The sequence below is a fragment of the Oxyura jamaicensis genome, chromosome 4, assembly GCF_011077185.1.
Source record: "Oxyura jamaicensis isolate SHBP4307 breed ruddy duck chromosome 4, BPBGC_Ojam_1.0, whole genome shotgun sequence".
Taxonomy (NCBI): Eukaryota; Metazoa; Chordata; class Aves; order Anseriformes; family Anatidae; genus Oxyura; species Oxyura jamaicensis.
In genome coordinates, this window is record NC_048896.1 from 86,755,576 (window position 1) to 86,778,965 (window position 23,390).

General features: G+C 39.2%; 1 protein-coding gene across 2 annotated transcripts in view; it reads right to left on the bottom strand.

Moving 5' to 3' along the window:
* Positions 1-8,582: 8,582 nt before the first annotated feature.
* The window catches only part of HTT (huntingtin), an 86,307-nt gene continuing 71,499 nt past the window's right edge, over positions 8,583-23,390 (bottom strand). For both annotated transcript variants that reach the window (XM_035324931.1, XM_035324930.1), the window contains 13 exons: positions 22,869-23,023; positions 22,342-22,481; positions 22,075-22,157; positions 21,045-21,175; positions 20,716-20,845; positions 19,816-19,971; positions 18,120-18,310; positions 17,218-17,332; positions 16,775-16,988; positions 16,524-16,629; positions 15,051-15,213; positions 14,301-14,461; positions 8,583-13,570 (listed from right to left, as the gene is read on the bottom strand). In XM_035324931.1, coding sequence (XP_035180822.1) covers positions 13,357-13,570; positions 14,301-14,461; positions 15,051-15,213; positions 16,524-16,629; positions 16,775-16,988; positions 17,218-17,332; positions 18,120-18,310; positions 19,816-19,971; positions 20,716-20,845; positions 21,045-21,175; positions 22,075-22,157; positions 22,342-22,481; positions 22,869-23,023 — 1,959 coding nt within the window. In that variant the 3' untranslated portion in view covers positions 8,583-13,356. The remainder of the gene's footprint in view (positions 13,571-14,300; positions 14,462-15,050; positions 15,214-16,523; positions 16,630-16,774; positions 16,989-17,217; positions 17,333-18,119; positions 18,311-19,815; positions 19,972-20,715; positions 20,846-21,044; positions 21,176-22,074; positions 22,158-22,341; positions 22,482-22,868; positions 23,024-23,390) is intronic.

Genomic DNA, 23,390 nt, shown 5'->3' on the forward strand with positions numbered 1-23,390 from the left:
GCATGCCTGCTTTTCCAAAATCCCTGCATACCATTTACTTTGTCCCTACTGTACCACAGTCACACCATCGTTCATTTTTCATTTGGTGTGGCTTGCATCGAGCTTACTTTCTTCTCTCACATCACGTTGAGGACTCCTCCGTAGCCCCACGTGCTCATCACCGCATCCCTGAGGAGTGCAGGTTACAGACGTGTTGCTGCCAGCCATACCTCCAAAACCTCATTGCCCAAGTCACTGCTTGGTTCTCCGTACAGTGCTTAAAACTTCACGTTTTCCTTCTCTGCTGACTTTACTGTGATGGCTTTTACTACAGTTATGCAGAACATTAAACTTCTCATTGATTTTTGTCTCCTTTGCATCTTGCCTCTGCACAAACATCAGTGGATTTTTCAATCTGTTTTTCATTATGTCTCTGATCTAGCTCTCAAATTTTCCTCACCTGCATATTTCCTTTGCAGCAGCTTTACATATGTCCTGCAGGTTCTGGGAGATGGACAGGAGCATCTATGCATTATAATCTGAGCAGAAGAAAGTTGTCCGTGCCCATGCCCTACAAAAATAAGCAACTACTGCACTTGTGCAGTGCTAAGGCAGAGCCAAGCACCTGATTTGCACTTAGTGAACTCAGCACAACAACAGCCACACTCACTGTGACCACTGGGGCTCCCATCTGTCCAGGATACACCTGTACGAACGCAACCAGGGTCTGCCAGGAAGCCCCTCAGAGGTGAACCAGCTTACAACATGTTCAAGACCCCTCCAGCATCTCCATTCAGCTTCTTTTTGCTCCCATTGCTAAATGTTACTGAGTCCATCTTTGAAGACCGGAGAGCATCAGCCATTGTGCGCAGCTTGGCCATATAATGAACTTTAATTTTTCCTGATTCTCCGTAACACTTGTCAATACTTTTCCTATTAAACCTCATTAGAGCAGTTTTTTCCTTCATTTTTCAAAAATAGCACTTTACCTTAGCTTGGCAAGTCTGCTCCTGTTCCTGTCCTAATCCTGCTAGGGAAAGCATATTGCTCATTACCCTTAATGTAATACCCATCTACCCTTATTTTGCTTTTCCTTTTTATTCACGTTTGGCAGTGTTGTACCTTTCCTCTTGTAAGCTGAATAAAGCCCAGCTTCTGCACCCGTTTCTTTCCACATACGTCCAGCCAAGGCAGAGAGCCCAGGAGCCCTCGCCATCCCCTCTGCTCACAAAGCCATTCTTAATTTCTGACGGCATCTACCTGCTGCAGCCAGCTCATCCCTGCCACTGGCACAAGCACAAAAAGGCATCAGCTGAGGAGCAGCCCTGCAGTTTTATTCCTCTGACTGAACACGCTCCACTCCTTAGCCAAGCCCCTAAATGAGAGCCCTCCCGCTCCAGCATGCAGTCCAGTTGCAGCCCTCCCCATCAGTGTTCTCATAAACACTTCTGCCTTTCTCCTGCAAGATATCCCATACTGGGAAAGCAAACAAAAACAGTGCAGAACATATGTGGGCATCCATCACAATCAAAGGCTCTGTAAGCACCTAATAAAGAAACACCCATTTGGCATTTAAACCCAAACCAACGGGCAGATAACAGCAGCTGATAACAGCTTGGGTATTGCTGCTTCAGCCCGTTAAGACTGTGATTGCTTTTTTGCCCTGCTATTCTAAATATAAGTCTACATTTCAAGTAAAAAAAAAATCACAAGGAGTTTTATAATAATTGGGAGAGCTTTCAGGTCCCATCTGAAAGGAGTCCTTGAAACAGATTAGAAAAAGAAAACTTCAAGGAAGACATTAGGACTGTACCTCGCTCTTTCATCAGTATATATAGTACATAATGCACATCAGGTGCCACAGGAACCGCTGCTCAAGGTTAAAGCAAGGTCCTCATGAAAGCAACAATTACTCTCCAGTGACAGATAAGGAGAAGAAAGTCAAAGCTAAGCATCGGGAGAGGAAAGGAGTGCTCAAAGTCAAGTGAAAAAGCTACAAAAGCCTTTGCGAGGGGAAGAGATCACTTCAGAGCCTAGCTGCGAATCGAGGTTTTTGTCTGCCAGGAGGAGTCCCCCAGCAGCAGCAGCTCCCTCCCCACGTCTGAAGGCAGCGGCTGCGCGAGCACTAGCAGGCGCCGGTGTGGAGGCAAGGGAGAACCGAAGCTCAGGTAGGACCTAGTGCCACATTGGGTGGAGAAGGGATGGCTGCAAAATTGTTCTAATAAAACACATTTGAAGGCTTGTGATAAAATCTTTACTTTTTTATTATTATTATTTTATTTTGACATACCCTGACTTGCATTGCGGTTGGTGTCTGGAGACATCCCAGAGACCCAAAGTTCTTACAAGACAGGGAGATAGAGTGCTCATGATGCTCATGCTCATCATATTGTCCAGGGGCATTAGGTCAGCATACGAGTGAATACTTAAGGTGGCACAGAAAACTTCTGTTCTTAGGACAAACAGCAGAATTTTCAACCTAGGCACAAATCTAGATGTACGCATTAAATATACACATATATATATATATTTCCCTTTATACACATAAAAGATCGGAAAAAAAAAAAAAAAGTTTTACACCAGGATATTCTCTTCAAAAACCATTCTTTAAATTCCCCGTAATGCTGTAGCCTTGTGTTGTTGTTTGTCCGTTATAAGAGTTTACGGATCTAGCTATACCACCAAATATTCCCTCCTAGAGAGAAGCCTCTCACAGCAGTTTGGCATTTATGTTTCTCAAATAAATGAGCTAGATTAGGAAGAAAAAAAAAAATTTCGCATCTTTTAGGAGGCACAGCTGTTTGCTGATTGATGTGCCATTTTCCCACCCTCTGTCCCAGTTGGTGGAGCTGAACTGGCCAAATTTCAGTTGACTTGAGTGATGTGTATGGGCAACCTTCATCATGAAGGGGCCTGAGGCTCTCTATCACCCCTGTAGGGCTGCCTCTACCTCTGGACAAGATGCACTCACTATGGAGGTGAAAATACACAAATCAGAAACCAAAACCTCAACGGAAGTAAGATTTCAATTTTGAAATAAAAAGGAGCAAAGAATTGGAAGGGGCTTTCTGGATTATCCAAACTTCCCATCTCCATCAAACATAAAGGACACAGATGTTGCTGTGTTGTGCTCAGTGCCATGGCTCTAGCAGAGGCTGAAGCAGTCACGTGGAGACGTGTAGGAACAGAACAAGCAGAGGAGAATTCCCAAAGTAATCTCTCAGCCTTCAGCTGTTCACCACCCAGGAACTTCCCAAGACAGATGTGCTTTCTGTGTACTTAATGACCTTCAATACCATACTCTTTGATCTTGTCTAGTCTCCTTTTGAAGCCATTTAAGCCCTCAACCCAACATCCACAATTTTGGTGAAGAATTTTGCAGCCTTACTACCTGTTAAGTGAAAAACCATCTCCTTTTGTTTGCTTTCAACATAGTTCCCCAGACCACACGACATTCCCTTTGGATTCACAGACATGGATTTAGATGCTCCATTGTGGCCATTGTGTCAAAGCACATAAGGATGAGCTTAGGACAGCCAAAGTCCACCTGGAGTTGAACCTTTTAAGGGACATGAAGGACATGAAGAAGGGTTTCTAGGAGTATAGCAGCGAAAGACGAGAAGATGTGGGTTCAGTGCTGTGTAGGATGAGCACCTGGTTACAAAGGACATGGAAAAGGCTGTGGCATTCTCTGCCTTCTTCACCACAGTCATCACTGGTAAAAAATTATTTCAGGAATCCTGATCCCAGTCATGGGAAGGTCCAAAGCAATGAAGGGTTACTACCCTCAGTAGAAGAGGGTCAGGCTGGGGAACATGTAAACCAATTGAATGTGCACAAGTTCATAGGACCTGATGGGATGTATTCATGGGTGCTGAGGGAACTGGCCAATGTCATTGGGATGCTGTAGCAATTGTGGGAGGTTCCTGAAAATCCTCTGTTCTAGGTTTCCTCTCACCTCAGCTGAAGTTCAGGGGTTGTCACCAATGTGGACACCAGCCAGAGGCTGCACCCCTCCTCCTCTGTCAGGTAGGCAGTGTAAAAAAAAGGAGATAAAGGAGATGAACGGAGCTGTTAAGAGTGCATGCTATGGAGGGAAGAGCGAAAAAGAGAGCACTGCATGGAGAAAACAGCTCTCAGGGCTGTGTTCAGCCCTTGGACAACTGTATCTACATGGGGCTGAGAGATAAAAAGCTCAAGGACTGGCCAAGACCAAATGAAACCACAGAACTAAGGAACCATCCCTTTCCCAAAAAGCACTCCATAACTAGGAGAAAAAAAAAAAAAAAAAAAAAAAAAAAAAAGAAAGAAAAACCAGAAACTTACTTTCATGGTTGTCAGGAGGGAAAAAAACACACTTGCTTAACTTAGTTAGATGAAAGGCAGAGGTACAGAAATGAGAAAGATGGTTCTGGCTGACTCTGGAGTAGTAATTTACAGGGAAAACTGTAGTTCAAAGCACAAATAAACTATTTATCCCTTTTATAATACAATATAAAGGAACAGAAGTTAAAGTCTAATTATAAGTGTAAAAAACACTATTCAGAAGCAGTTTCAGGTTCTGCAACCTTCCTTCGCATTGCCGTCACAGCTCACTGATTTAAAAACGCTTTTCCTTTCCTTGCTGCTCTGTAAATACCCATCAGCCAGAGAAAACCAAATGTGAAAGCTGGGAGCAAAATGGAAAAAATGCTCAGGAAACATCTTCAGGCAGAATACACAGCCAGAGAAGATGAAGAATAAGAAGATACTAAGAAGCAGAACAAACAGGGCCCAGCACATGCCTTATAATAAAGCTGCTAAAGCACTCCGTGACTCACCTCTCCCTACCAGCCCTTAGTCCCAGGCTTGAAGCTTGCAGCTGGATGGCACAGAGCCATTTCCTGACCCCTCTTCACCTTGAGGGCTCTCAGCAGCCTAGGAGCTGTCAGCCTGGCTCTGTCCTGCCATGCCCCTGGAAGTGCCACCAGTGCCTCCCTGTCCTTGGGTGTCCCACAGCTGCTTGGGCTCGAGGACCACTCATCTATTCACATGAAAGCACATCTATCCACATTTCTACCCCCATGAAAGCTGAATGCAGGAGAAGTAATGATATCCAACAGACAGCAATGGGCCAGTTAATTACTTGTGGGTAGGGATTGGTTTTAGATTATTTTGTCCTTAAATATATATTGATGCTTTTCTCTAAAAAGTACAAAAAAAACGACCCTCAACACCTCTTTTTCAGTCTTGCTAAAAACGTCCACTCTTCGATCATTCTCATTTGAATGAATGCCCACCTTTCATGACAAGCTTTGAAACTCTCTTCAAAATATCCCATTTAGGGGTAAAGTTGTTTATGGCAAAATATGTTTATGGCTTCCAAAATGATTCTGTCTCTGTGAGATTTTATAGTCTCTATAGCATGACAGACTACACACGAAGTAATAATCAAATTTGCTCTCCTATTCTGATATTTTTTTCATGAAATAAAGCTACAGAGAACAGTTAACCATCATTAATTCAGGACTAGCATTTACGTTTCATCTAGAGTTAATGTAGTCAAACCGAGAACAGAAGCGGTGTATACAAAGGGGAGCCAGACCTCACCAAAAAGTTAATAATTAATAACTACTTTGATGGTATTCAGCCCATCAGCAAAAATGCAAAAGAACCTTAAACACCGTAAATCTCACTGCAACAAATTGAGTTCCTGGTATTTTCAGCCGTACATATGGCCTAGCAATCTTTTCAAGTGCAACCCGATAGCTCAGCGTGACTTCGTGCAGCATTCCACCATCACCACCGTAATTCATTTCAAAGGTACAACGCACAGTTCGGATTTTTCTGATCTAAGAAACTTAGCTTTGCTTAAACCAGTCATCTAAGAGAAATCAACTCAAATCACTTCAAGTGTGCTGTACTTTTCCCATGAAGGGGTGCCCTCAAACCCCCCAGTAGGCCGACGGTAGAATTGGAAAAACAACCTGTCAGCACAACCTAAGCTTCTGCCATACCGCTGATAACGTAACTCGGGCCCACACAATGTTTTCGGAAGCAGCAGCAGCTTCCTTTCACTTTCGCTGCTCGTGCTGCCTGCAGGTTTCCCAGCTGCCAGCTCACGTTTCTCACACTTCTTACGTTACCAGATCAGGCTGCAACGGAAACCGGCATCATCCACAAGCTCACATTTAAGTAACTGCAGTACATAAGCACACTGCTTTAGTGAGATTAGAGAGCTAAAAAAGCAGTAAAGAAGCAAAAATATAGATAGAAGCGTCACTCATGAAAACATTTGATTTGTGTACTGATTAAGAAACATCTGGATATCTTCTTAGGTTAACAAAGTAAGCATTGAAAAGCTGCAGATTTTTTCACCCCCTTCCAGAGACTTGCTTCTTCAGGCCCCACAATTCCTTCATAACCTCTGGGTACATCGGATCACTCCTTCTTATCTTTTGTTATTCGGTCATGTACCACTCTATTGATGACAACATTTTTATTTTACAGGATTAGCCTGGTGAAATATTTATTCCAGGGGTCAAGGCAGAGGAAAGATGGGGGGAGGAGAAGGGCTGACCCTGAGCACGTTGCCAAGAGCCGTAAGGATCAGATGCCTCGAAAGTGCTTAAAAAATACCTCCCAGTTCTCCAGGAACAACTTTCAGTTAAAACTGAAAATTGTTAGTTTGAAGCAGTTATGAAGGCAAAGAAAAATCTTCAGAGTATGAACAAAGTGCAGTTAAAAGCCTATCTGTCCAAACTTGCCTGAAACAAAAGTTTAGAGATGAATTGTGTTATTTTCATAGATGTTAACACAAGTGCCAAAGGTGGTATTTGAAATGTCAACATTAACAAGACATATCAAGAAAAGAACTGTTCGCAAGCTTTCCACTTGCGTTTCCATTGGATGACGAGGGACTTACTTCAATTTTAGAGCCGGTTGAAAGCAAGATAGTGATGAAAGCCCAGTTGGCTCCCCTTCCTCAAGGAGAAGACAGAGGGAGAAGAGATCCTCTTTTAGGGACGCATCAAATTAGGGAAACGTTGAGCTGAATTAGAAGTTTTACAGGGCACATAATGCAAGATGAGCTAGGTTAGCAAAAACACACTATTCAGAAGTTTTAACTAAACCTGGCACAACTCTGTAGGGAGGCTTCTGTGGCATAGTCAAACCCAGCCCTCAGGGACGCGTTTTGCTTGGAGCCCAAACGCCGCAGCCTGGCTGAAAGAACTCCAGAATGTAAATAATGAGGTGAAACCATCAGGTTGCACCCGATCGAAATCTACCCATGACATTTGCAATTTGAAGGATCTGAAAACAGCACCTGGGGTGAGGATTATGCTGCTGTAACTTGGATGTATATGCCATGGGAAAGAACAGAAACAGAATTAAGGCAGCATTATGGGTACAGCAGGAGAACAAGAGGTTTGGCTAAGAAGATATTCCATACGCTGTATAAACTTATTCATGTTTCACTCCCAACACTTTAACAATCCTAGAAGTTACAAATCTTTTCATCTCTTCAAACAGTTATGCAAAAGTCATGGTATAATTATGGTATAACTCTACATGCAATCAAAGCTTTTGGGCTTATTACTGGGGCGGAGCCAAGCCAATTCCAAAGCGACGGCTGCAATACTCCTATAGCCGCACCGACTAAAAAGAGACAAACCTGGAGATAGATTGGGTGGGAGAGGTGGTGGGGAAAGTTGGGAAGTTATAATAAATGAAAGAGTTCTACGCTTCCAAGAAGTGCAACGGTTCATCTTCCTGCATATGGTAATTCATCTTTGGTTAGTCTTTTCAAAAATTACCCTGTTCGCTGAGTGAAGAAAAAATATTAAGACAAAAAAAAAAAAGAAAAAAAAAAAGAAAAAAAACACTACTTATCACTGTCCAGTTTTTTTTCTTGACTGCACAGCTAAACTAAGAGGTGCCAAGAGCATCCGATTGTTTGCTACCAGGTACCAACATTGACAAGGGAAAAACATTTAAGAGTATTTTGACTAAGAATAAACCAGCACGTGCTCAGTACATTAAGCTACTACTTTAAAGCTTATTCCAGCATTTCCAAAGAACAGCCAAGTGCTGCGAAGTTAATCAAAACAAGATGTCTCTGCAGAGCCGAGTACTGCGAGGGATCCTCCAGCGTGCCGCAGCAGGACCACCCAGAAATTGCCTCTAAGATGCAAACCCAAGAGAAAGCCTACCAGCTGGGAAACCAAGCTTAGGCAAGTTAAACCCTTCCTTCCCCTGTGTAACATTACCTCCCCCATAGGACTGCTGCAGATAAAAAAAATGCTCATTCAGAAATACAGCTGTACACTTGAATTTTGCATTTTACGATCTCCGAGTCTTAGAGAAGTTTTGGCAAGCACGACTATCAGATACAATTAGAAGCTCGACTGCGATACCCTTCTGTGTACTGCAAACAGCTCGGTGATTGTGAAGCATACCTACAGCTGCAGATAGTTCAAGTATTCCTGCATATTTTTAAAATGCTCCATATTTGATAGCTGCTGAAAAGGAGAGATACAGTGGAAAAGATACACAGTGGGAATACGTCAAGCTTTTTTTTTTTTTTTTTTTTTCATTTAAAATAAAGAGAGAAAAGTGTCTTACAGCAATAGTTATATTTTATTTTCTCTTTTAGTTTCAAATTGCAGTATTTTCAGCATTTTTTTTAAACTTAAACATACATCTAAAATTATATGCTTTCTTTTTACTTTGAGTACAATTGCTTTTTGGGTCGGGGCTCCAAGCTTTTGCTTCTCATTGCCCTCAAGCTAAATAAGACAACACCACAGGGTGCTGCGCATCACATGCCTTTACCTTGTCCTTCGTCAGGTTGATCCAACTCGATGGTATGCACGCACAGACTGATGTGAATGATAAGCTCACACAAAATGCACATGACAAAAAGCAGCGCATGCGTCACGAATGCTCTGCAGCATTTATACCCAGTTAACGTGAACACAGCTAAACTTGACATACTGTAGAAGCTCTCCTGGGTATGACTGTGGGATTCTCAAGATTTTCAATGGATACTTCAAGGTAGCATGCACAAAGAGTTCACCTGAAATCTCAGCGTTAGGTAAGATTAGCATATTGAACTTCCCCATAATTTTGCTACATTGCTTACTCTAGTTCTTACAGTAGCTTTTATTTTTACTTTAAAATAAGGAAGCTATCTAAAAACTACAAAAGTACTTTGCTCCTTTATAACTCTCACCAATTGCATCCTTTCAACCAAAGTTGTTTTAAAAATAAAAGAGCAAAGCACCTATCATTGTCACATAGTTGATTTCTATCATTAGTGCAAAATTTAGTTGGGATTGTACATGAAAAATTCTGCTTTATGCAATGGACATACTTGAACCAGTCCCCTTTTTACTCCCACCCCATCCCTTTCAACCACTGGGTAAGATCCTGAATGACCAAATTTAATTAGACTGCTTATTGCTATATTTATTGCTCATCATACCCTAAAATGTTCTTTTATTTTAGGAAGTATAAATGCTTAGCTCTGACAGCTCCACAAAATTGTAAGACAAAAAAAAGAGGTCTGCTGCTCTTGGAGAACTGTCTTTGCAGTGTTTCTGACACAACCTCCTTATCTGCTATATAAAGTTAACAGCCATTTAAAAAGGGGAATGGCAAGACAGAATGCTCTTAAGGCAAAACTACTAAGTGTCAACAAATTACTTTCAACCCAAAGGGTTCTACTCGTTCCCCACTTCGTTTGATCAGTATTTGTACATGTACTACTCAGTGCTTAAAGATAGCTGATGTCTTTTAGGCAACAAGCAACTTCCTGGTACTGAGAAGCCATTCCTACCAAAGCAAAAGTAACCCACTCGTTTACTACATGCTTTAGGGAAGAAATGACATCTGAGGGTATACTCAAGAGATATAAATAAACGCACATTCAGTTTCAACTGGCAAAGAGCGTAAGTAGTAAAGAGACTACTTCAAATCCCCCAGTAAGAACTGATTTATAATGGTTTGTAGCTTCCAGCTCCTCTTGCAGTCAGTGCAAGGGATGGGGCATGCCGAATAAAACCAAACTTTAATGGAACAGGGAGTAGCTGGCCCAAGAGCTTGTAGAAAGTGGGCTAGTATACAAAGCTCTTAAAGGAGAGACACACGATGGATTGAGTAGATTCTTTGACAACTCTGTTGTAAATGACGTTTTAAACATTCATCTGTCTTTTCACTGAGTCTTTTTCTCAAGTATGCTCCCGTTTACACTGTACGTCTAATCTTGTATGGGTGTAAAGAAGTCGGTTTCAGTGCAGAGCACACTGAAGGAATTCTTTGCTTTGGTTAGCCAGCACAGCAAATGCCAAACAAATGAAATACTGAACAGCCCAGTTTTCAGAAGTAGCTTGCTGTCTACAGCAAGTTAAAAGCAGTCTGTGAAATAAAGTTCCACCTTAAGTCAATCTCAAGGGACAAGTGCTTGCTTTTGTTTTCCCTCTTTAAACCCAACACCAGTATTTCTTAGTGGCCCTTGTTCTGCTGTTTTGTTCTGCTGCTGCAGTCCCCATCACAGATCTATCGTCTCTCCTCACTAGAAGCAGGCAGGAGTGATTTTAAGTAGGATTTCACTCCAATAAAAAGGAGTGTGGGGAAAGCAACTAGAGGAAGTAGACAGAAAAGCGTGCCGCAGGCGAAATGCTAGGTTTGAAGCACTACAGGTGTGCGTTTCCACACTAGGAAGACCCTTAAGTTACATTCCCTACAGGTCACTGGGAATTTCTAAGAGGAGGTGCTGTTCTTTAGACACTTTGGAAACACGGTTCAGGAGGTATACTACGACAAATCTCCAAGAGAGGTTAAAACGAAGGGAGTTACTACTAGCAGTGAATCCTTGTGAGGTTAGAACTGACTGCATCGGCTCTAAAGCTCACCTAGAACTGGGTAAACTAAGTATTTGCTTAAAGGCCATTTGAGGAAAAGGGGCTTTGTCACATCAGATGCTCAATGCACTCCTTTCAGTGGCTGGAAAGATTCTATGGCAAGTCCCAAATGGGTTGGTTTGGAACGTTTCATACAGGGACTAGCTCCTGTTATGCCAAGGTAAAGTAACCAACTAGTCTGTGTTAATCATGAGGAGCTTAAAATTATGAAGAATTTAACAGTTTGTAACACAACGTATACTGTTGGTGAGGATATGACTAACCTGATGCTTAAAAAATATATTAAAATCTATTTTAAATTTTGGAAAATAGCTTACAAAAATATCTTCACTTAAACTATATATCATACAAAAACTGACTGGTGTGGGGGTTTACAGTACAAAACGATTATTGGTGGTTACAAAAGGGAAGAGTGATCTATACTACCCTTCATGAAAGCACAGGGCATTATATCTCACTGCCTTGAATCAGTCTCTTATCAGAATTATGATAATTTGCAATGTAACTCAAAACTTTCAAACAGTATCTATTTATTAAACCTTTTTCTGAACTCGTGTTCAGTTTCTTTTAAAAATCACCACAGTGCTGTGGCCCAAGAAAGAAGAGTAACCCAACTAAGGGCAGAAATAATTGCTCCAGATATTAAGATTTGTAGAGAGCTAAATACAGCAATGTCTACAGTTGTTTCTACTGCCCATGTAATCAGTTTGTCTACCTAAGAGGAAGTGACACCAGCGGACAATTCCTTTTAAATCAATTAATGGGCAGAAGCAACAATTTTTGGTCTAAATTGGAATTAGTTTAAATACATGGGTTTAATAAATACAAATATACACATCTGTATACATTAAATGTTGTCACATGTGTATAATTCCAACATATACATTATATACAGAAATACATACAAGTACATGCTCCTCCTGACAACACTATCTTGTTTTTCCAAGTGTCACCAAAAGGTGTGGTAATAAAATGAAGAGAGGTTAAATATAGGACATGACTGAGAACCCAGCTATCACTTTTCTGTAAGTCAAGAATTAAAGCAAATACAACTAAAGACAAAGGCTATGCTAGATTTTCCCCATGTAATGCTTACGAATGAATGGGGTTCCCTGTGTGGTAAGCAAAAGGTAAATCTGGCCCTGGAGTGTTGTAAAATTCATGGATATTTGTACTGTGTGTCTAAAGCATTGTGTATACAACAGGTAATAAAAGAGGTTGTGTAATCTAACACCTTAGCCAGTCCCAAAGTAGACCACAGCAGCCTTCTGATTCTCAACTGCTAGCATAGATTTGTTTAAAGTAAGAATGGTTTGAATCGAGATGACTCCATGGTCTCATTTAGGAAATGTCAAATGGTTATTGACTACTGGGGAGCTTGCACCGTTGTCTCTTAAAATGCTGTGCAGCAGATAAGAGCAGTTTCTTAAGTATACAAAAGGCTGATCCAAAATAACTAGTCCTCTCTTTCACCATTACATCTGAAAATAAAGGAATTAAAAAGAAGCTACAAGTGGACCACAAGAACGCCTCCTCAGTACAGTCTCTCAAGACAAATTAAATCAACATATTCCAGTTTTAAAGCACTTTAAGAAAAAAATGAGATGCAAAACAAGATGTAATCTGTACATTAAGATGGATTTTCAAACGGAACATAAATTTGAGCACAAGGAAAAAAATGAGGACAATACAGATGTCAAAACATTCAGTAGCGTGGCTTCTGTTCATCTCAATTACAGCACAGCTCATGCATCACACATCTTACAATTTTACATACTGTACATGATATAGAAATAGAAATATTTAAGTTAAAATTTCTTTTACTGATATACCGTACTCAAAATTTTAAATCCTGAGAAGAAAAAAGAAAAGTGTGGTTACGTATGTGCACTATATCTCCGATACCACCAACACATACACCACAGGGTATAAGAAAGTCCAGAGAGGAATTACATGCTGGAGGTGTAACTCATGAAAGTCATTTTCTCTTTTCCTTGTTTGGGAGAGACATTGGGAAACAACTGCTATTCTGTACTACACAACAGTATATATTACATGTACGTAAAACTATGAAGTTTTCTAATGACTGCAGCTTGCAATAATAGAGTGTTTCTGTCAGTTTCTTACCAGCTGCAACACAGTGACTTCAGCTGAACATTAGGAAGAGTACTATCAGTTACTTTGCACATAGTACTTGTTCATATTTTACAGTTAGTAAATCTGTCTCAGGTTAGTCCCAAACATCCCTTAAATCTTCCCGCCCACAGGTGCTTGATGTCAACAACAACAAAAAGTACACTACGCTTTTCAGGTGATTTCCAATGCTGCAGAGCACTTCTCCATGCATTCTGCAAGTAAAAACTGGCCATATTTATCACAAATGCAACCCCAGACACTTCCTCGATCTTGCATTCCCCATAATTCGTATCAGATTCCAACACTAGTCATGCAATTCCAATATGCATCAGGACGTTCAACATGCTGTGACCTTGTGGACATTTTGCAAACAAGTTAGTAGGCGATGATACGGCGTTCCTGGTGATGCTACCACCTCAAACACTGACTGAAAGGCCCTCCGATCTAATTCTTCATCTATCTGATGTCGGTAGAAGTCTATGGCCACCAGACAGAAGATGTTAACATCCACTTGCTCCAGTTTTCCCATTCTGCTGATAATATGTGGAAGACTGAGATACAAGTTAAGGTCATAATGACAGAAATTGGTCATGGTCTACTAGCTTAAATACTGTTCTCCAATAAAATGGTGTCTTTTTGAGTTCACCAAGAATGTTGTGCAAAGTATTGTCATGTAGTAATCAAACTGCTACTACCGAAATCCTATTTCTTCATTAGCTTCACAGAATTTCTTATTCTCAAACTCCTTTTAACCTAGCAGAAGTCTTACTTCTTTATCCAACGGAGGAAACAGTGCAGTCAGAACTGCAGTATGAACTGCCTGTAACCAAAGAGCGCTGCTGAGATGAGGAGCCATTAGGAAATTTCAAATGATGACACATGGCTACTCTTTTGCCTGGTCATTATTTTTCTCTCTCAATATTTTATCTTGTAGAAAGGATACAGGACAAAGCTTTTAAAGATATCCAAAGATATCCAGTGAAGCTTTTTCAAAGTCTCTTAAAGTATGGAACTTCCCAATCACCTTGCATTGTCACAAGGAAGAGAACTTCACATAGTAGTTATAAGTAACTGCATTCTTATCATCTAATTGGAAGTTCTTTTTTTTTCCTGAAACCTCAGGCGTCAAAAGCACAAAGTAATATTTATCACTACCAGCTACAACAAGCCTTTTTTTGGTGTATTAAATATGTACTTTTACTTCCCTCCAAGGTACTGATGTGCTTTACAAAATCACTACATTTACCGCAAAGTGGCACACATTCAGTCTGTTTAGGATACATCGCTGAAATCCATTGACTGGTGGAAGCACTGACAAAAAAACAGGAAAGACTCCACATGGCCATTGCCACTGGTGTTCTTTGTGTGAAATTAGAGAGAGACAGCATCACCCAGTCACGGACCATTGAGGACTGTCCAGTGGTATGTAGTGTCTGGAATACCTGCAAAGAATATTTCACACAGGAATAAAGACATGGCAGACAGACACAGGAAAGAGTTCACTTTCTCTTGTAAAGGTTTTCCTCAGCTACTAAGCTCTGAGATTCACAAACTGGATGGCTGGAGACAACTCTGAATCTAAAAAATTAACGAACGCAATACACAGACAAAGTGATTTTGCAAAGATCTCTAATTTTAACACATCGAATGTGGTGTGCACATGCACTTGTAAGTGATGCATGAGTCCAGTAAGTAGATTCTGAAGAGCAGAATGCTCAGAAGCACAAGTCCACAGAAGCCTGGCTGAGTTTGTAAACCCAGATGACTTCGGATGGCTCACTGAGATCTGAAGAACCTGAGCAGCAGAATCCCTACTATTAATTTTCTCTTTATTTTTCTTTATGAAGGTGATTCTAGCCCTCCATTTCCCCCAGAACACAAAGCTCATAGTAGCACACCTCAGTCACTGCTGAACAGTTTATTAGATCTAACAAAAATTATATTTGCCCCTTATATTCCACTATTGAAGGGCTGACACTTATTTAAAAGGCCTCTGAAACATTTAAGGAAAAAAAAAAAGAAAAACTTTACCTTATAAACTACCGTTGCCATAAATTGTGGGTAAGGCTGCTGATTGGATAAAAATTCTCCAATAACTTTATTCATTACATCTTGCGGGGGGAAAAAGTCATCAAGGAACTGTGGAAGGATCCGGGCCACTACTCTAGCTTCAAAAGGAAATCCCTTCCTGATCCTAAAAGCAATAAACAACATTTTATGATTTAATTCCAGTAAATATCTTGTTATTTTTCAATTTAATTGCAATAATTCAGGACATCACCTAATCTTACACTAAAAACCTAGCCAAAGAAGGCTACCAAAGCTATTAGAAATAATTAGAAGTCATTCACTCATCCAGCCACCCTTCTTTGTTTTTCCCCCTCTCAAGCAGCACAATACTTTTGAACCTCTCTAGTAGCTTTAGAGACACAATTTCACAACAAGAAAACTGAAAAGGCTGAACAAGAACAAAAAGTGACAGGGAGATCACTAATCCTAGTTATCAGAGAAAAGACTATTCATAAGCAGAACCTTGCTTTCCGTTCATAACATCTTTGCATCTCTTTCATTCAACACCACGATGACCAATATATCACAGAGGAAAAGCAAGTTGCACTGTACAGAGGAGGAAAGCTACTTCGCTTTAAGGACAATTTTATTTAATGAACACTAATTGGGAAATCTTCCTAATAAAGGGCTGCATCTGTTGATGTGTCAAGATCAAGTTAGTAACTGTTGTAGGGAATAATCATATTTTCTGCTTCTAGTATTCACTTTTGTTTTGCTAACTCTTAGGAGTGGTATTTTCACAAGCACTCAAGCACTGTTCTAGCTCTATTATCATTGAAAGCAGTGATAACTCATCCAGTGTTATGGAAAAAAACAGTGAACACTTAAAAAAAAAAATGTAAAACTGTCCCACAAACTACTATGCAAAATCTAACAAGCTATGCTCACTTAACACAGCTTGAGACTGTCAGATCAGAACAGGGGGGTTTGAAATACTTCCATTAAATGAGTTCCATGTGAATACAGAAATTTTACTATACCCTTCCACTGCAATTACTTAACAGCCTTGGAAAGAGCAACACTTGAGGGGGGAAGGGGAAAAGAGGTTTTAAACTCTAAAGGCTGATTTCAAAGATTATTTCCCGTAAATTGGATTTATATCCTTGATTATGCAGAAGACATCCTGAAAAGCACTCAAGAGTTTGACCTGAAGGGAGCTGGAAATACATTTATAAAGTATTATGGTTTGTGCAACAGAGTATCAGTTAGAACACGTCTGTTTTCCATTTACATTCCTGTACATTTGTGCTGCATTCAGGAATTCCATCAGTGTTACTGTGTGTACTAAAAGCATCAATTTTAAGCTATGGTAAGTAGAGAAATATCATTAATTAAATATTAGAACCGTCAATCATAGAAGTGATGAGACAGTGCCAAACAATCATTTCCCCACTGGTGTCCCATGACACATTTTATCATGTTTTGCCCTCTCACCTATCAAAAAGGACAGATACGCGTTCCATAGCAACAATCACGGATTCACTGTCAGGGGCTGCAGGATTTGCATCTGTGGAGCGACTGGGGCTGATTTTTTCCTTTCCTAAACCAAAATAATTTGTTACAAAACGTGAATGCCAAAATAAGACCTTTTAATCCTTAGTAGCAAAAAAAAAAAAATGAAAAAATAGCACTGTTAGTAAGCTAACAGCTCTCAGCACATCAAAGGTATAAAAATAAGTAAATACCTGTGTACATGCAAGTCAGCATTAACCCAAGTGCTGCCATTGCTCTGTGGGGGCTCTGCACATTCACTCTGTCAACACTCAGTTTAACGAGAGATTCACTATCCAGCCTAGAAAGTTGCTCTGAAAGGAGGAGTCGTTCCAATCCTCTCAGGACACAATGATAAATAATGGATGGTGTTGATTCGTCACTTCCAGACACCATGACTCCACACATCTGAAATAAAGAAAAAAGTCATCTAGTTGTTTCTGAGATGTATTTAGATCATCTTCTAGCAGCATAACATCATAGCTAGTACGTGAGGAATTGCATCAAAGACCGCTGTATTAAGAAAGCCTGAAAAAACTAAAACCTTTATCACAAGAAATAAAGTCAAGAGTTAAACATCTCCATGAGGTGATCCCAGGTTACCTGATCACCTTTGACTGGGGGCATTACAACATACCTGTATAATTCCTGCTGAGAATTCAGGACCTACATCAAGTGGGTAATTCTCTATCAAATAGAACGCAGCTGCACACATTACTAGGATGTGCTGTTGGTTATGGATGTTCACGCAACTGTAAATAAGCAAAAACAACTTGTCACTTACATCAAAGTTGTCTAGGTCATGAACAGAGACAATACAAAGAAGCCTTAGAAACACCAGGTATTTTTTCCATGTGAAATTTATGCAATTTTTAAATTACACAAATTACCACCAAGTGATTTGCACAAAATTGCCACATGCTATGGGAGCACTGGTTTTCATGGAAAGCTGGCCTAACACTCCCCCATTTTTTTCAGCTATATAGTTACAAGCCAACATTGCTTGACTTGTCTGGAAAAAAAGCACAGCTCATTACTGATCTTCCAGGTCTCATTCAAAGAGCACGCCTTTTAACAGAAGAATAAGGTAAGGTTTAGGGAACACAATTTACCAAAAAAAAAAAAAAATCAGCTTTCTAACTGTTTTTCTACTCTCAAATATCTTTTTACTTTTGTAAATCAAACATAAAATTGGCTCCAATTCATTTGTAAGTTTTCAATGAAACTGACAAAACTTAAGTTGTTTTATGCAACAAGCTGATTTAAAATGTACTGACAACAGCAAGTCTTTTTGTTCACAAGAGCATTCAACAGTTCTAGTTAGAAGTAGAAACAGTAACACTGCAGGAGAAGCTAGTATTTCAAGTTCCAACAAGGCAACCCTAAAAATCTTAATAAAGTTTTTATTTTTTGTTAGTTTTTAAGCGTCAGGCTAAAATAAGCCAGTATGTTTCTACATGTATTCTTTCACTTAATATAAAACTGGTGGTTTTGTTTGTTTTAAGTGAAGGAGATGGTGGGAAGGGAAAAAAATCTTACTGTGCTACTCCTCTCAAATTGGAGAGCAAATAATCGCTGATAATTGGAATGAGCTGCTTCGCTGTCTCATCAAGCAAGTCACACTCAAGGATATAAAGAATTCCATGCAGAGCTCCAATTCGACTTGGCATGTGGGTACTTCTTAGGGTAGATTCCAGCAGTCGACTAACTGGTTCAGCCACAGCTTTATCCTAAAACACACAAAAAATTGCTCATTGTAAGTCAATACCAGTGAGTCCTGTCACTTGGAAATACTTGGGAAAAAACTGCTAAAAAATTAGATCGCTAATCTTTGCTAGTAATTTATGCAAGACTGTCATAAAACAGAGGCTAGCTTAAAACAGTGCTTTGAATCAATCACACAAGATTAATATATCTGATAAGAGATGACTTGCAGATTTACGAGTAAACTGATGCCACAAGGTGATCAAGGTTAACTTTTTACAGCTAAAACAAGCTATCCCATAATTTAAAACCAAAGCCAAGATAAGCACTGTAAACTATACGTTACTAGGGATCATTTACGTATACGACTTGGACAGTTGAGATTTTCTGTCTTTTCAACTACATGACAAAGGATGATTCTGTATTGAACTGGCTGGTAGATGCCTACAGCCTGTGTACAAAAGAATACTCTGCCATCCACTCAACTAATAGTACAGCGCTCCATTTATTTGTTCTCCAAAACCACTGGCACTCAGATCTGCACATCTTTCTATCTATCACTCCCATCTTTAATCTTCAAACATTAAGCTGGCATCAGATACTTCATCCCTCGTTAACAAAGTATAATAAACCTACTAGAACATGCAAAAACTATTCTAAACTATTTTCGATTTGAAAAGCAAAATCTTATTTTTCTTCCAGTGTAAGAAAAGTTCTAAGTATTTAGGAGACATTATTTGTTTTACCTTATTCTTGTACTCGTGAAATAACTACGACACAGACCAGTTTTACAGTATGTGCTCTCCACCTGCTCTTTTTCTCTAGAGTTGCTCTTTTTAAGCAGATTTTCAGCATGACTGACCACAGGACAACAAGCAACTCTTGGTGGACTCAAACCCCCTTTCATTTTTCTCCCACTAAGCAAGATATTCAGATGTTTGCTTATGAGCAAGTGCTACTAGCTCACTGAGTGGGTAATTACAGCTTAGTCAGAACAAGCTGATCTCTAGAACTGTTTTGGTAAGTTCAGCATCACTTTGCAAAGCCTTCACTTGTACAGGTGCTGCTGCAAAAGCTACTGCACGTCCTACCACAAAGTCTTTTGAAACCTCTTATCATTATTATCCATACAGTTCTATGTTAGTCTCAAAGTTTATAGAAATTTTAGCTCCTCAAGAACCTTTTTTTTTTCATAAATAGTCCCACTCTGAGATGTCCATTGGAAGATACTACTCCTCTCTGATCTACGTGTTTAAGAAGAGTAACGCTAACCTGCATTCATGTCCTTTCCCTAAATGAAGTGACACAATAGAGGGAAAACAAGAGTGAGGGAAAGAGGAGAAATACATGACTATCAAGTTAAGTATTCATTATATGCACTGTCCCAAGCCTCTTACAAGGGAAAAAAGACAACGTAACTGTCAGATTCTGCAGCAGAAGTGAAGGACTAGTAACTTAGGATGTTCTACAGGCATTCTCCAATCCCTAGACACTCTTGATTTTGCAATACATTTCCATGAAAATTTCTTACCATTCCAAGAACAGCAGCTGCTTTACAAGTGGCTGGTATCAAATACTGTACAAGGATCTCATCTTCTGATGGATGCACCTTTCGCAATTCTGTCAATGTCGTGTACATCATCTCAAACTGATTCCTTTCTGTAAATAAGTCTGATACTGCCAGAAGCTATAAACAGATTAAAATCAAATACAAAAAAGCCCATTAGCAGCTAGCAAAAATTGACTCTCTTACAGTTGTCAGCAAATATTCTTCAAATGACCTATTCAACACAAACATCAACTCAAACGTCTGGAATAACAATTGCTAGCTTGTGCAGAATTCCACCATCTATCCCTCTCCTAGTGTTTTATCTTTTTTTTTCCAAAAGGTTTACAAAACCAAATCCATTATTGATTCTGGAAAACAAATGAGCGTTGCTATTTACAATATATTAAAATACTCCAAAACACACAGCACATACTCTCTCACAATGATAGTTTAATCTAAGTCTTTTAGTTGTTATTAGCTCATAATGCTTATCAACACACATTCTTTAGTCTTGCTTGTATACTTCAATAGTCAATTTAGTCCTTTAATACATTGATTGCTTTTGTCTTCATTTTCTTAGGAAAACAGGATAAGCAAAATCCTGAAATCTACTTTTTGCAAACAGTCATTTAAAGGACTATCATGTGACAATAAAGTATTTGTAATGTAGTAATAGAATACACAATCCAGATGTTTATATAGTTTAAATGTTACGTTATAGCTCTGCAAGTTATATTTCTGCACTACGCATACAATACCACTGCCAAGAGAAAAAAAAAAGGTGTTTTTTCCATATTAAAAGATACTTCACAAGCACTTCTTCACTCTGAACATTTGGTTACATATACTCAATTATGATTCAGAACAACATTTTAGACTTACTGAGCGCACCACTTCACTAATCAAAATGACTGGTGTTCTCTTGCTAGGGTTTGATGGCAGAATCCATTGACTATATAGCTCAAGCAAGAACTGAGAACAAGAATGTATATCTACACCAGCCCGATGCTTCCTGCAAAGCACAATAAGCAAGAGTTAAAATGGCTATTCTTAAGTCCTACCAAAATGCTTCGTTTGAGATAATTTTTACTATTTATACTTTTTATCTCATTTATTTTCAACCAGCATCCAATTTATAAAGCCACTTTATTGAACTCCGAACGAAGAGAGAAAAGTTGACTGGTAAGTCAAAGGAGAGACAAATAAGACACCTGGTGTTAATAGGAGAGGTTGGTGGTGAAGAAGGAGCAGGTATGTCATTCTCATCTTCTTCATCCTCACCCCACTCTTCTTCTCTCAATGGAGTGATATTATTTCCTAACCATATGGAGTGTATAGAGACCTTGAAACATGAAGAAAAAACAAACAGAAAAGAAGTCTGTCATTCAACACCTTCATAATCAGATTTTAAAAATCCTAGAAGTCCAATGCATTTTTCATTTATATTACAGGCAATGAACACAGAGCTTCAAACATTTACATGAATTGCATATGACTTAATTATTTTCTTAAACCTTCATCAACATTTTAGTCGAACTAACTCAGCACCACATGCATTGTACGACGATGCAGGTGATGCTAAAAGTACTGTGTGCTCATGGGATGGAGCCAGATGCTAACAACATGCATGCATTACCCAAAGTCAACATACTAGATCCAAAATCTAGAGCAAAGTGTAAAAATCATATCAAGCAAGAAAATAATTCAGAAAGAACTGTCATGACTGCAATTCGTATCCAATTGCAATTTAACCTTCCTTCTGAAATCAGAAAAGATGTTAAGTACTGTGACTCAGTCTCTCTATAAAGAAGACAGACACTTAGTTAAAATTTTTCTTTATAAAGTTTAAGAAAAGCCCTGCAGTGGATTTATTTAAAATTAAAGCAACACTGCTTATTTTACACCCAGTATTTTTTCCTTTCCGAAGGACAATTGCATATCTGCAATAGCAAAGTAAAATCCAATAGTTGAAGTTAAATCTAGTACTACAAGGGCTCTTTAACATGTAGGACTGAGGTGTAGAACAACTCAATAGGTAGCTCATGAGGAGACCTCACACACAAAAGCAAAAGTTCTCCGAGAGGCAGATTAATGGGCTGAGAGGAATCATGATTATAATCTACTCTGAATATCAGAGTCCTCAATTTAGATTTGATGTTAAGCAATACTTCTTGAATGGATTTTCACAAATTAAAAGAAAATGTAACAAAAGTCAAGCTCAAAGTTAAAGTTTTAACAGACCTGTCCCAGTTTATAATCCATATCTCCTATTTCTCGTTCAGTATTGATCTGCAGTAAGAGTTTTTCATGGCTGATAAGAGCACCTATAACAAAACAGAAGGCAAGTTTTTTAAATATGCTTCTCTAAGCAGATCTTAAAATGGCTTAATTTTCTGTAAACAGGGTGTAAAATTCCTAAGAGTTTATCCTAACAACTCCTAAAAGTCATAATACTTTTTAAATGTAAGAGAAATTTGCTCCCTCCCCCACTGCTACAAAGGCACCTACCTGTAGTAGCAGGAGAAAGTGATGGAACAGGGTCCCAAGCTTGATATAAGTGATGAGTAGCAATATTATCTCTCTTAGATACCATTGCTTGGATTTCTTGTTCCACAATTCCCCTGATAACACTTAGCTTCCTCCCAAACCTGAAAGCGCAAAATAAATTTATTTAAGCAGATTTTCCTTTTAACATTTTTGCAAGTCTGACGAACTTGCTCTACAATGAAAATAAGTATGTACTTATTTTTGTTTTACTTATTTTTTTTTTTTGTTGTTTTACTTATTTTGTAAAACTGAGAAATGTTTAGAGATGCATTCTGCCCTCTGTTGCCTAGACAGTATTTTTATTGTCTTTTAACTCAGCAGGTTTGTGAAGCTAACTCCATGCAAATTCTCTGTAAACAGATCTACCTGTACATACACTTAGTTAAAAAAACATCTACACATTTCTGCTATTGCTAGATTAAGCTAATCATAACTACATATTAATCACAAGTATAAACTGACACATTTTAGAGTAAGTGAGAAATTACCTCGTGTCCAGAGCTTTTAAAGCTTTGTTGCGGGGCTGCTGTTCCAAACAGCTGACTGCTGGATTGCCTGCAACAGGTATTGTCATTGCACTCAGCACCAAGGAAGTTATGGCTTGTACTGCAAGAACATTAATTTGGGTCCTCTCTGTATCTTCCTGTAAAATGAACTTACTGTAATTTGAATTGGAAAAAAAAAGAATCCTGAAAGCCCTGAGTATTAGTTTGTTACCTTCCACTAAAGTATCATCAGCAAGCCTGACAACTAAACTTCTTCCTATCCAGAAACTGGCTGACATAAGAAATGCACAAAAAGCACTGCAACGAGCAGAAACACATCCTTCCATCTCAGAAGTTCTAAATGCATTCTCTAATCCCAACAGCATTAAAACCTCAAAATGTCTATTTCAAAGCTTTAAAAGTATAGCTTCCCTGATTGCATCTACCCAGTAGTTTACCTGCTGAAACAAAGCATCAAGACCAAATCTGAGTTGGATCCCTCTTTAAAGAGTTTCCATGTTAACT